This window comes from Rhinopithecus bieti, unplaced genomic scaffold (assembly GCF_001698545.2).
Source record: "Rhinopithecus bieti isolate Rb0 unplaced genomic scaffold, ASM169854v2 scaffold_70486, whole genome shotgun sequence".
NCBI lineage: Eukaryota > Metazoa > Chordata > Mammalia > Primates > Cercopithecidae > Rhinopithecus > Rhinopithecus bieti.
Genome location: NW_016826105.1, coordinates 49,047 through 61,883, shown reverse-complemented (window position 1 = coordinate 61,883; position 12,837 = coordinate 49,047). Strand labels below are relative to the sequence as shown.

The window sequence follows — 12,837 nt, the reverse complement described above, 5'->3', positions numbered from 1 at the left end:
AAGGGGAGGGGGAAAAGGAAGGGGAGGGGAAGGGGGAAGGGGAAGGGGAAGGGGAAGGGAAAAGTTGGGAATTGCAGGCAACAACACAAAAGTTGGAACCTGCCTGTTAGAACAGCAGGGAGGCCACCCAGACTGCAGCTGGGGAGGGAAGATGTGGGAAACAGTGGGTCTAGGGGAGAAACAGACTGTGATTGACCTTGGGGGCTGGGCGGTGAGCACAGGTGTGTTACGTGTGTCTGTCCCAGTCATAGATATGAGGAGGGGTGGGGCCGCGAGTGGGCCCTGGTTCAGTGGGATTTCCTAATGCCTGCTGTTCATCAGAGCCTCTCCATGTAGCAGGTCAGTATAGATCTGAGGCTGTGTATGGGAGGGGGAGCTGGTGGTCCAAGGCAGCCTGTGGTGTTCACTGTCCCTAGGGGTGGGAGGAGAGGGATGAGGACACCCCGTGCAGTGAAGCCTCAGGTGTGTGGAGCCACAGGTGTCTCACCTGGTGATTCTCGTCAGACACGTGCCTTGGATGAGGATGTCAGGGCCAGAGTCATTGTCATTTTTTTTTTGAAATGTACATGGCATGGACCCAGGTATCCAGGGACCCAGAGAACAAGGCCCCTGGTGAGAGAAGGTTGCATGGGGCTGAGCAGTTTCATGTGCTCAGAGTGGGAGGGATTCTGGAAAAGACAAAGCCTCGACCCCACCTGTCAAAAGCCATGCCTGTTTCCAGGAGAGATGACAAGGGTGACCCAGGACAGACATTGAGTGTGAGGACAAGGCAGAGAGGACCCTGGTGACTTCTCAGGTGTGGGATGTTAGGTGGGGTTTGTTCCCGTCCAAGGCACAGAAGCCCTCCAGTGTACCCTGAGTGCTGTGTGTGACCAGCAGGGACACTGGAAGGGTTGGACCTGTGCCTCTTGAAGGCAAGGCTGGGTCTGTAGGACCAGAGATGCCTCTGTGGGTAGGAGGTGATGGGAATGAGGAAGATGAGGGTGACTATGAACCTATTTTAGTTCCCTGGGGATGTGTGCTGAGGAGGAAGTGGCCTAGAACATTCCTTTTCTGCGTAAAGTGAAGTGGGGAAGCGGTGTAGATTGTGTGTGTGTGTGTGTGTGTGTGTGTGTGTGTGTGTGTGTGACAGAGCCTCGCTCTATCTCCCAGGCCAGAGTGCAGTGGTGCGATCTTGGCTCACTGCAACCTGTGTTTCCTGGGTTCAAGTAATTCTGCCTCAGCCTACCGAGTAGCCAGGACTACAGGCATGTGCCACCAGGCCTAGCTAACTTTTTTGTATTTTTAGTAGAGATGGGGTTTCACCATATTGGTCAGGCTGGTCTCAAACTCCTGTCCTTAAGTGATCTACCTCTCCTTGGCCTCCCAAAGTGCTAGGATTACAGGCATGAGCCACTGCCTCCAGCCGCGGTGTGGATTCTTCAGTGTGTTCTGATAGCCGTGTGTCACTACACACTTGTTCTTTGTATCTTCACATCTCCTCCTATTGCATTTTAAAACATTTTCATAGTATGTGATTTTGCCTAATAAAGTATTCTCATGCTTTATATATATATATATTTGGATAGATAGATAGAAAGATAGATATATAGATAGATAAACAGATAGATATTCAGACAGATCTTCAGGCCCCACTTGTCCCTGAGAAGGATTATTTGCCTATGGGAAGAACAAGAAGATGGCAAAGGCCTCTGACACCAAGCACAAGGCTCAGCCTGGAGGAGCTGGCAGAGGACCCCAGGAGATCACCTCAAGCATCTCCCCAAGGGGTCAGCTGGTGATGGAGGAGCAGAATGCTGAGCTCAGCGGATGCTCCAGGTTGAGTGATGGGTGTGCTTCAAAGGTCAGGCACAGAGAAGCAGACGTTAATCATGGAAGGTTCCCACCATGTTGGAGGCAGAGATAGTGGCCTAAATGTCAAGGGCAGGGAGACTTACCCTGAGGCCAAAGCAGGCTGTCAGCCCCCCAGAGACCACATCCTGGGTGCAGCAATCAGTCCTGCAGAGAGTGGCAGCAGATGTGCTAACAATCATGATGTCCAGACATGCAAATGTTTCGCAATTTGTGGATTGGAGAAGAATAGCATTATCTCTGTGATAGCTTCCTCTTTCTTACAGTCCTCATATAGAATAGAATGGGCAGTTTTTCCTGCAGTTCCTTCCTATCTGCAAGCTCCCTGCTGCCACCCCGGAAAAGAGCCTCACCGGGTCACTGTCCGTGGTGCTGATGTCCAGGAACTACTGAAGGGCCGGTGAGTTGTGATCTTTCAGTCACCTCTGCTCTCTTTTATTCTTAGCAACTGAGCATGTCACCAAGAAGAAGGTGGAGAGGTACTAGGGGCATGGAGAGCCCTCCATCTCCCTCTCTCAGGACCTGGAGGGTGCTGGGGATATCACTGCAGGAACTGACGCCACAGTCAGGATGAACCCATCCAGGTGCCTGTGTGTAGTTTGTGGTGAACGATGATGAGAAGATGGCCTTGAGAGGAGTGATGGACAGAACAAGGACATTTCAAAGATGTGCACATCCTCATCCCCAGATCTGTGGACATGTCACATGGTAAAGGACACTTTACAGATTAAAGGAAGGATCATGAGATGGGGAGGTTATGGTGGTTTATCCCAGGTGCATCCAAAATAACAAGGCTCCTTCCTTTTAAGTGACAGAGGGAGGCAGGAGGAGGTGGAGATGTGGGGATGGAAACGGCACAGAGTGGTTTCAAGATGCTGCACTGCTGGCCTTGAAGATGGAGAAAGAGGACACAGTCAAGTTTGCAGGGGGCCTCTAGGAGGTGGAAAAGGAGAGGAAACGAGCTCTTCCCTGGAGCCTCCAGAAAGAACAGTCATGTGGGCACCTTGGTTCAGGTTTCTATGTCACTAAGCTTGTGGGAATTTGTCACAGCATCAACAGGAAACTAAAGAGGCCTCATCTTGTCTCATCTGATGCTGTGTGCAGGTGGGATCGGGGGTCATTTAGAGCTAAATCCCTATGCAAATCCTGATGTAAAACAATTCAATGCCGGTTGTTTTCTTACGTCTCATCTCATGATGAAGAACCTGTGGCAGTGGCAGAACACCCTTGGGAACCGTGTGGTTCTGTGCTTTAGTGCAGGGACTGGCTTGTTTGTGGGAAGGTGGCACTTGGTTCAAGTGAACCTACATGAGATCATCACCCTTCTAGGGGCCCTCAGGGAAGGGCTGAGAACCGCTGGCCCAGGTGTGTGGAGGAGCTGCAGGTGAGGCAGGGCTCTGGGCCAGGGAGAGGAGCAGACAGGTTGTCCCATCACCATGGGAGCCTACATGAGCTTTAGATGGGGGAGCCCTGCTCCTCTGACCTGGACACTCCTGTGTAAAGAGTTGGCTTGCTCAGTCAGATCCATGCCAGGGGGTAAAGTGGGAACTGATGGGCAATGAGGGGCTAGAGTCCTTGGTAGTGTTCAAGGACTGACTTATGGGTCTGTATTCACCTTGGTTACTCTGACAGCCCCTCTCTGTGTCCCACCAGGGATAAAGATGTCCTGAGCAGAAGCCACTGGGACAGAGGAGAACCTGGTGGCCAGGGCTAAGCACACAGGATCCTGGATTTGGGGACAGGCAAGTTCATTTGTGGAGGACAGTGATAGACAGGGCTGCCAGGGCCTGGGTGAAGAGGGCAGGAGGGCCCAGGACACTGGAGCCTGTGTGGCGGTCACACCCATGATCTGCACCACCCTTGGATGCTCCTGCATTGCTCACCTTTGTGTGGACATCAGATGGCCCCAACTTCCGTGCTCCTGAGACACCTCGTGCATTCACAGACGGACCCAGGCTGGGGCTGTGCATGGCCTTGGTCCCTGGGGCAGTGTGAGGACAGCCGAGTGCTCGGCTGGCTGGGCAGGGCTCCTGTGAATCCCACCCTTTCCTGTGTAGGGTCCACTCCAGCCTGACTCCCAACCCCCTATTTCTGCCTCCCAGGGAAGAAAGACTGGGGTTGAGATATGGTGAAGATGATATTTTCCCTGTGTGACCCAGGAGAGAATGGACATGGAGTTTCAAGTGAGTTTCTGCTAAGTTCCCATGAGCAGAAAAAGAGCCAATGAGAGGAAGGGTCCTCTTTATTCAGATCCTTTCCAGGTAACTCTGGGTGTGCCACAGGCCCATTCACTTTCCCTGCAAGCCCCTGCTTCCTGTGGTGATGGGAGGCCTTTTTCCCAGCCCATCCAGAGCCCAGGGCAGCCTGTCAGGGTCTCCAGATATTTAGGAGAGACCCCTTTCCTCCATGTCCCCAGGCCAGTGTCTTCTCGGGACTCAGAGCTGGTTCTCTGGCTCAGGCTTCATGTCCTTCCCTGTCCCCAGGGCTGGAGTCTTTGGGTACCTCCGTCAACCCACAGGAGCAGCTCCTGGGAGAACCTAAGAGACCACATCTGCTTTGTGGTCAATCCGGCAGTAAATGTTTGCGTCAGAGTGTAGCAATTCCTGTAAAAACAGAGAAGAGGCCTCGACCCCTGTGGCCTTCTAAAACAGGGTCTGGCATCTCCCAGGCTCTGGGCCCACCCAGGGCTGCTCTGGTGCTGAACCTGGCTGTGCTCAGGGGATTCCTGCTCCCAGGCCCCTCCCTCCTCTGCTCACCACCCACTGTTCTCATTTTTACTGCATTTTCCTGAATCTCAGAGCTCAGCCAGGTGCTGTTGGGGGTAGATCCTGGGTCCCCTGGGGCCTGCGGGACCAGAACATCCATGGCCCACACTCACCTCATACATGGGAGTGGCTGTCCTGGGGCCAGGTAGGGGGGCCTGGGCAGGGGAGAGAGGGGATGTCAGGGGACAGCGAGGGAGAGTCATGGAAACCCAGCCTGGAAAGTTCCTTCTCTGATCTGCCAGGACTTACTTCCCTGCATCTACTTCCAGGCATTTTCCCTCAGGAGTGACCAGCTCTGCCCCTGAGCTCAGCCTCCGAATGTGGACACAGCACCCCGACCCCTGTCCTGGCTGGGCCCACCCCACACCCTTGTGAATGTGGGCCTCTGACTGATGCTCCCAGTGTCCACTCTGCACCTGCTGGACTCCAGGGGTCTCCTCAGGCGATGGAGGATCCCAGGGTGGGGTCAGCACAGGGTGTGGGTGGTCCTGGCCCTGTAGGGAGGCTGGGACCTTGGCCGGAGAGGCTCACTTTGACCTGACTGTTTGGGGGAAGGTGGGGCTGTGCTGTGCTGTGGGGTTGATGGTCCCCCTGCCCTGAGCCTGCACTACTGGGACCCCAGTAGAAAGGGACTGGGGAGGGAACAGGCTTACCGAGAAGGTGGATCTGTGAGAGGGACCGTGGCCTGGGGACAGAGACAGGAGTGAGCAGCAGAGTGGGAGGAGAGCCTGGACCCCTCCTGCAGGAGGGTGTGAGGGTCCTCAGCTCCCAGAGAATCAGGGAGAGGGAACCTCTTCCCAGGGGAGACCTGAGCAGCTGAGGTTGAGGAGGTGACCCATGACCCAGAGCCCACAGATCAGTCTGATTAAGCCAGTCGGGGTCCCATGTGTCATGTTTCCTGATATCCTCCTCGCAGCCCCAAGGAAAGGGTCAGAGGCCCCCAGAGGATGACTGGCAGGATTGGACACTGTAGGGCAGACCTAGGTGCTTCCACACCTGGGCTGAAGGAACACTCACCGGGGGTGGAGGCTGGGAGCCTCTGCTCCCTGAGGTCACGCTGGATGCTGGCCCTGGGAAAGGTCAAGGGTTATTGATGAGGGTGCAGGGAGAAATCACACGTTTAGGGGCAGAATAAAGGACAAGGAAGGGATTCCATTTTCAAGGACTGGAGTGAAGGCCTCCTGTCTCCATCAGTTTCGTGGTAGGAGTGGCTGAGGAGGGGAGCTGAGGAAAGGTCTTAAGCAGCCACATCTGTCCTGGCCAGAGAGGACCCCCAGGCCTGACCCCCAGGCAGACGCTGGGTGAGGAGAACATTGACCCAGGGACCCAGGAAAGGGACTGAGGACCCAGGGAGGGAATCAGACCACCTGGGGGGTTTGCCTGAGAGGAAGAGTCAAGGCCCCAGAAGGAAAGCAGGGCCGTCTGTGTGTGCAGGACACTGGGGGAGCTGGGGGCACGAGGAGGCAAGGAGCATGCATTAGATTCTCCCAGAACTCAGTGTCTCTGCCATGGCCAGACCCTCCTTTCAGGCCTGGAGATGCTGAAATGGGGGCAATGGGGTTTTCCTCTCTCTCTCCACCCCTTGGCAAGAGACATAAAGGACAGCAGGTCCTTAGGTCCAGGTTCTCCCGTCTCACACCTCAGGGACAGCAGTTACAGCATCAATCATGGTGGGATGCTGACCCCACCCAGCCTGTCCAGGCTTTGCCACTCCCCACTGCGTGACTTCCAGGACCCCCACCTTGGATCTCAAGCCTGCAAATCCCCCCCCTCATGGGTGGGTAAATTCAATGAACAGCAGGAGGTACCAGATTCTGAGCACTCCCGTCCTATCTCCCTCCCTTCCTTCCTCCAGGCAGCTGTGACTTTGCTGTGTTAGGGAACTAGGACCACACTCAGGGGTGCAAATTTAGTTTTGCCACATTCATAAAGGAGGAGGCAGCCTAGGATCAGCAGCTGGCAAGGGAGGAGCCATGGAATGAGAAGGAAGGATCCCTTGGGAGGACGAGGAGAACCTGGCCCTGAATACAGGGCGGGGTCTCCCTCCTCCCGGACTGGGATCAGCCTAGGGGGTGGGAGGAGGCTGCAGAAAAGCTGTGGTACCTTCTAGTCCTGGCGAGGAGCAGGAAACACACCAGGGCAGCCACCAGAGCCACCCCGACCAGGACCCCAGTCACGATGCCAGCGACAGCCCCCACAGGAAGGCCTGGGACGTTGTTTTCTGCAGAAAGGGGAAGGCAAAGGGGACGAGGCCCAAGTCTGTTCCAAGGGAAACCATAAGCAGCCTTGCAGGGCAGGGGCACGGTCAGGTAGGAAGGAAATGCTCCAGAGCCTGAGTGTGGTCTCTTGTGCTGTCCTCATAGCTGACTCCCTCGCTCTCCACGGTTGCACCATTTTCTGTGTCTCAGGCTTGAAACACTGGGATGCACCGACTCCTACATTCTCCCACAGGTGCCTGCACCTCGCCCTGCTCCTGTGCCTTTAAATCCCCTTCTTCCTCTCACTTCATTCCTCTTCCCCTTTTTTTTTTTTTTTTTTTTTTTTTGGACGGAGTCTTTCTCTGTCGCCCAGGCTGGAGTGCAGTGACGCAATCTTGGCTCACTGCGACCTTCATCTCCCAAGTTCAAGTGATTCTCCTGCCTCAGCCTCCCAAGTAGCTGGGATTACAGGTGTGTGCCACCATGCCAGGCTAATTTTTGTATTTTTAGTAGAGATTTTGCCGTGTTGTCCAGGCTGGTCTCAAACTCCTGATCTCACGTGATCTGCCCGCCTCGGCCTCCCAAAGTGCTGGGATTACAGGCGCGAGCCACCGTGCCCAGTCTTCTCTCTGTTTCTTCTTTTCCATTCCATGATTGTCATAGACAGCGAGCCCTTGCCATCAACTCAATGCTGATGAGCGGGGATGATGCTCTTTGACTGTTTTCAGGGGACTTCCATGTGCCAGGCCCAGTGGGAACCAAGCTACCTACAGCTCATCTCATCCTCGCATCACCTTGAGGGAGGGGGCATCAGCTCCAGCTGCAGAGTTAGCATCTGAGACTTACAGTGCCTCAGTAAGTCAAGGAAGGTCACAGAACTTGTACATGATACAACCAAATTTTTACTGCATTGTTCCTAATTTTATCTCTAATAACAACAATATCAAAAAATAAGAACACTAGTTGACAGCATCAAGGGAGCTCTCACCCTGTGTGTAACTCTGCTTTAATCTCTCTAATCTCCTAATAAAGATCCTCACAACCACCCTGAGATCCACGTGTTACAGTGAGTTTGATCTCTAGCATATATGTAGTTAGACAGATGATAGGTGATAGATAGATAGATAGATAGATAGATAGATAGATAGATAGATGTTGTTATTCTTTCTTAGCCTGTCCATCTCTCTGCTCACATCACCCTCTGTTCTGAACATTGTCTATGCTCTCCATTGCAGCCTGTAGCATATTAGTCAGAATTGTTTTTTCATTTGTTTATTTGTTTTTGAGACAGAATCTCGCTCTGTTGCCCAGGATGGAGTGCAGTGGTGCGATCTCGGTTCACTGCAACCTCTGCCTCCCGGGTTCAAGCAATTCTCCTGCCTCAGCCTCCCAAGTGTCTAGGATTACAGGCTCCCACCACCATGCCTGCCTAATTTTTAGTAGAGACGGGGTTTCACCATGTTGGCCGGGCTGGTCTCGAACTCCTGACCTCAGGAGTTCGCCCACCTCGGCCTCCCAAAGTGCTGGAATTACAGGTGTGAGACACCGCTCCTGGCCCTAGAGTTGTTTTAAATTCCTGGTCTGATAATTTCAACATCCCTGCCACTTCTGCATCTCGCTCTGATGCTTGTTCTGTCTTTCAAACTGAATTATTATTTTTTCTTTTTGCTCTAGTTTGTCTTGTAGTTTTTGTTGAAAGCCAGGACATGATATACTGGGCAACAGGAAATTGGGTGAACAGATGTTCAGTGATGCGGTGGTGAGTGTGGGGAGGGAGGGGTTCTGTGGTCCTGGATGGAGTCTGTGCCCTGGGCTGTGAATGTCACAAGTGTCTCAGTGCCTCTCAGTTTTTTCTTCCCCTTAGGTGGGACATGATGGCTTGAGGGGGCCAGAGTTGGATATTTCCCCTCCTCTCAGTCAGTTAGGCTCCCATAAACCCCCAGCAGGTTAGACTCTGGTAAAATAACAATTTATTCCTGCCAGCTAATAACTATCTGGACTTGCTAAGAAGAACAGATGCCCTGGCATATTTTTAAATATTTACTTTCTTCTACTCCCCAGAAATGATGGGGGGATTATTATGGGATATTCACAGTGAGAACTGGGTAGAGCTGCAGGACGGAAGGCAAAAGTGTGGGGCTCCCCGCAAGCCCGATCTCTCCCCTGAAAACCTTCCCACAGCCCTGCAGCCCCAGAGTCACATGAGACTGCTCCCAAAGGCAGATTTAGGAGAAAGGGGCTAGAGGAATGGGACATGGGTCTTAGCCCCTAGAGGGACAGAAAACAGGTGTGGCGGCCAGAACCTCCTAGGATCTTGCATCCAGGTCTCTGTTTCTGAAGAGGTTATAGATCATTCCTTCATTCAATCCCTCCCTCCATAAGAGAACTACAGAGTGTGTGTCTCATGTTGGGCCCAGAACCTCCCAGGATCTTGTATCCAGGTCTGTGTCTCTGAAGAGGTTACAGATCATTCCTTCATTCAGTCCCTCCCTCCTTCATAAGAGAACTACAGAGTATGTATCTCACCCTGGGCCCTGGCTGGTGCAGGGTGTGAAAGGGGGAGAAAGCAAAGTCCTCCCCTTTATCCTTCCATCGGAATGGTACCAACACATCAGTAAACACACGATTTCATGTCCAGAGATGGGGGTGTGGACCTGAGCAAGGAGGCCTGAACTTCCCCAGCACTGACTAATTGTTGAGCACTGACTGATTGTTGATTTAGTTAAGAAAAAACTGAGTAATTCTGTATTTACTCGTAACTCTCCAGACCAGAATCTCCCCCTTTGAGCTGTAGACACCTAAGAAGAAAACATCTGAACCGGTGGCTGCTCTGAGGTCCACAGACACCTAATAAGGCACCAGGGAGGAAGGAGAGGACGTGGCAGTAGCTGCAGACAGTCCTCCCGTGACTCTGCCAGCTGCGATCTGCCCACCCTGGCCGGTGTCTGTATCTCTCTGTGCCTCACTTTCTCCTCCATACAATATGTAAATGGGAAATGGTCTGTGGCTTGCCACTTTGTCTATGGATGAACTTTAAATTATTCACAGGATCTGACATGAAGCTGGCACAGAGGAGGTGTTCACATCAAGAGCCTCTGTTATTATTTGCCTCCATGGGTGAGCACCCCCGGGCATGATCCCTGGTGGACAAGAAGCTGCCGGGAACATTTTCTCACCTCTGTTCCTACTCCTGGGCCACTGACTGCCCAAGGGCATCTCTTAAGCTCCCCATTCAGAGGGCCGATGCCCTAGTAATCCTGTCCACCTGTCCTCTCCTGACTGAGTCCCAGGTAAAGTGGTAGGCTCTGTCCTTGTCCAGATGAGACTCTGGGAGTTGAGCTGGCACTGATGAGCTCAGCTGGTAAATCCTTGCTCCCACAGACAGCTGGTAAATCCTTGCTCCCAGTCAACCCTGCCCAGGAGACCACACCCAAGCCCTGGCATAGGCTTCCCGGGGTCACCTGGAGTCAGGAGCCTTGGGGCTGAGCTTCTCTGTGAGGATCCCAGGACCCCCTCAGGCCAGGCCCTGACGCAGTTCTCCAGAGTCTTTCTCAGGGTCAGGTTCATGGGGAGGGCACGGGGTGCTTGGCTGAGACTGACCTCCCCCTGCTGAGGCCCCCCCGCCCCGCCCCGCCCCCATTCAGCAAGTGTCTGCAGGGTCTGGATGCAGGAAAGGAATTCTGATCTGTTGAAGTTTACCTCCTATATGTGTGTCCTGCACTAAATGCTCAAATCTCAACACGGGACAAAATGCAGAGGGGAATGCAGGCACAGCCCAGGCCTGACAATCTCATGTGTGTGAAGCGGAACTGACCCCCAACACCCAGAGGTATGGGGGAATCACTCACGGTGCACGTGGAGCTGGCCAGTTGCTTGGTCGGAGTCATAACTGGCATTTATGGTTCGTAGGGTGTAGGATCCTGCATCCTCCAGGGTGACGTTTTGGAACAGCAGGGATCCATTGGGGTATATTGTCTCTCGACCGCTGTATGCAGTCCCCGGGATATTTACTTGAACGTCTATCAAATAACCAGCAATGAGAGGGCTCCCTTCTGCCGTTTTCCCCTTGTGCCAATAATAGGCTTGAATAGTCTCTGAAATATTGCGGGCCAGTAGAAGAACATCCTTTCCCTCTGCAGCACTGGACGGCAGGGCTTCAATAGTGAACTGGACAGTGGTGGGCAGGTCCCAGAAGGTTAAAAGTGAGGCTAGGAGGTGAAGAGAGCATCAGTCAATACCGGGACCTAGGTAGTGGGATGGAAAAATAAGGCCCTGGGTCCTCAGCGGGTCTCCTCCTCCCTCAGCCTTGGAGTGTGTGTGTGTGTGCGCGTGTGTGTGTGTCCCCGCCTGGGTCAGCAGCAACGACCCCCATTCCTTCAACACCTCTGACCTTGGCATTTTCTGGTGTGGAATCCTCTTCCCCAGGGGTCTGCATGGCTCCCTCCACACTGCTCTCAGATCCTGCTCACATCAGGGTGTTTTGGGGAGACCCCTCCCCTGACACCTCCTCTAGAGACCCTGGGTCTTCCCTTTCTGAACTTTCCCTGCTCTGCTCCCTCCGGAGCTCTTGTCAACACGTGACCTCACATTCTAGATCCCTTTGGGTGTCTGTCTTCCTCCCCACGAGAGCGTGAGCTCTGTGAGGACAGGGACTTGTGTGATCTTGGTTGCACCCCAGTGCCTGGGACAGGCTGCAGACTCCCGTGGATGAATTCATAGCATTTCCAGGGCCTCCAAGTCCTGAGGTTTATTTCCCAGTGTCTGAAGTTGTTGGCTAAGAACAGTGTTTTATGCCCTGGTTATGTTTATTTGAAGTGTCATCTGATAATAGTTATTATTCTCATTTTTCAAAATGTAGTGGCCAGTGATGATTAACTAGGAAATAAGAACACTTGAGATTTTCCTGCCTTTTACCAATTTCAGTTCACTGAGATTTTCTTGTGGTGACCCCTGCCCCTCTATGGTGTTCTCTCTCTTATCCAGCCTCCAACAGAAGCCCTCAGTCCCCTCTCAGAGCCCCAGGAGACCCCAGCCAGAAGCCCTCTGTCCCCTCCTACCCAAGAGACTCCAGTCAGTCTCTGTGCTCCCTCCTCCCACCCACTCCCAGAGAGTCCTCCCTCACCTGTGATCAGGAGCCCCTGCCAGGGCCTGTGCCCTCCATGGGGAGCGACTGGGGAGGGGCCCATGGTCTCTGCTGCCTGCTTGTCCTCCGTGGAGGGGAGCTTGGGCTCCAGGAATGCTCTTGTCAGAGCTGCTGTGACTGTTAGGTCCGCTGACCTTCCTCCTTTTGTGCTGAGCGAAGCACTTCCCAGGGCCAGGGGCAGAGGCGGGACTCTGCCCAGGTCACCCCTCTGCCTCCTCCCCTCTCATTTCTGCCTTTTTTGTCCCTCCTTCCCCTTTCTCTTCTGTGTACATTATAGTTTCCTAACCACACTTTGAGAAGCAGGGTTGATGGAGTCTGCTGTCCCCAGACAGGGTGACCTGTCACCCCTGCACTGACCCTTTGGGAATGTCACCACACACAGAGGTACTCTGGGGTCTCCCAAACTCGGGGAACTGTTTCCCTTTGTGACACAGAAACCCAGCTGGGCCCTCAAGTCTCCTCATGCTCCCCAGTTCTCAGGGAATGTGGGATGATACCCAGCAAGAGAGTGACAGAGGTGGCTCTGTGGGATAGAAAGTGGGGGGCAACTGCGGGGGACCAGTCCTCTCTCTCCAGTGTCACCAGCCTTGCCTCTGACCCAGGGACACAGATCCAGGCCTGGGAATCTTCGGAGGATCCCCAGCTCCTGGATGTGGAGGGAGGTGTCCTGCATGTCCTGGGAAGAGTGGACTGTGGTGGAGGGAGGTGGGTGGCTCTGGGTTCTGCTGTCCTTGAGGAGGGATTCAGGGAGATCCTCCTTCTCTGTGTTTGTTGGCTGCGCTGTGGCTCAGGGCCTGTCCATGTTCTCCCTGACCATCCCAGGTGGCCTCTGTCCTGTGAAGCTGACTGTCCTGTTGTCACTGTGCCTTCCCCAGGCATG

The 12,837-nt window shown here is 53.7% G+C and overlaps 1 protein-coding gene across 5 annotated transcripts; it reads right to left on the bottom strand.

Annotated features, from left to right (window-relative positions):
• Positions 1 to 4,075: 4,075 nt before the first annotated feature.
• On the bottom strand, positions 4,076 to 12,099 carry LOC108522837 (CEA cell adhesion molecule 4). Of its 5 annotated transcripts, none has more exons than XM_017863280.1 (7): positions 11,937 to 12,099; positions 10,663 to 11,022; positions 6,720 to 6,837; positions 5,634 to 5,686; positions 5,270 to 5,301; positions 4,730 to 4,771; positions 4,076 to 4,454 (listed from the first exon to the last, which is right to left on the bottom strand). In XM_017863280.1, the coding sequence occupies exons 1-7, from the start codon at positions 11,998 to 12,000 to the stop codon at positions 4,389 to 4,391; spliced, it is 735 nt and encodes a 244-aa protein (XP_017718769.1). In that variant the 5' UTR covers positions 12,001 to 12,099; the 3' UTR covers positions 4,076 to 4,388. The 5 variants fall into 5 exon arrangements, with proteins under 5 accessions (XP_017718769.1, XP_017718770.1, XP_017718766.1 ...); XM_017863277.1 differs by having other exon boundaries at positions 4,112 to 4,402; XM_017863281.1 differs by lacking the exon at positions 6,720 to 6,837.
• Positions 12,100 to 12,837: the final 738 nt, after the last annotated feature.

What these genes read in the sequence shown, in the direction of transcription:
- LOC108522837 (XM_017863277.1), bottom strand. Translation starts at nt 12,000, where the DNA reads ATGGGCCCCTCCCCAGTCGCTCCCCATGGAGGGCACAGGCCCTGGCAG. An exon ending in TGGCCAGCTCCACGTGCACC is followed by an intron (nt 6,838 to 10,662) that starts GTGAGTGATTCC and finishes CCCTTTCTGCAG; the next exon opens with AAAACAACGTCCCAGGCCTT. An exon ending in GCTCCCAGCCTCCACCCCCG is followed by an intron (nt 5,302 to 5,633) that starts GTGAGTGTTCCT and finishes CTCTGTCCCCAG; the next exon opens with GCCACGGTCCCTCTCACAGA.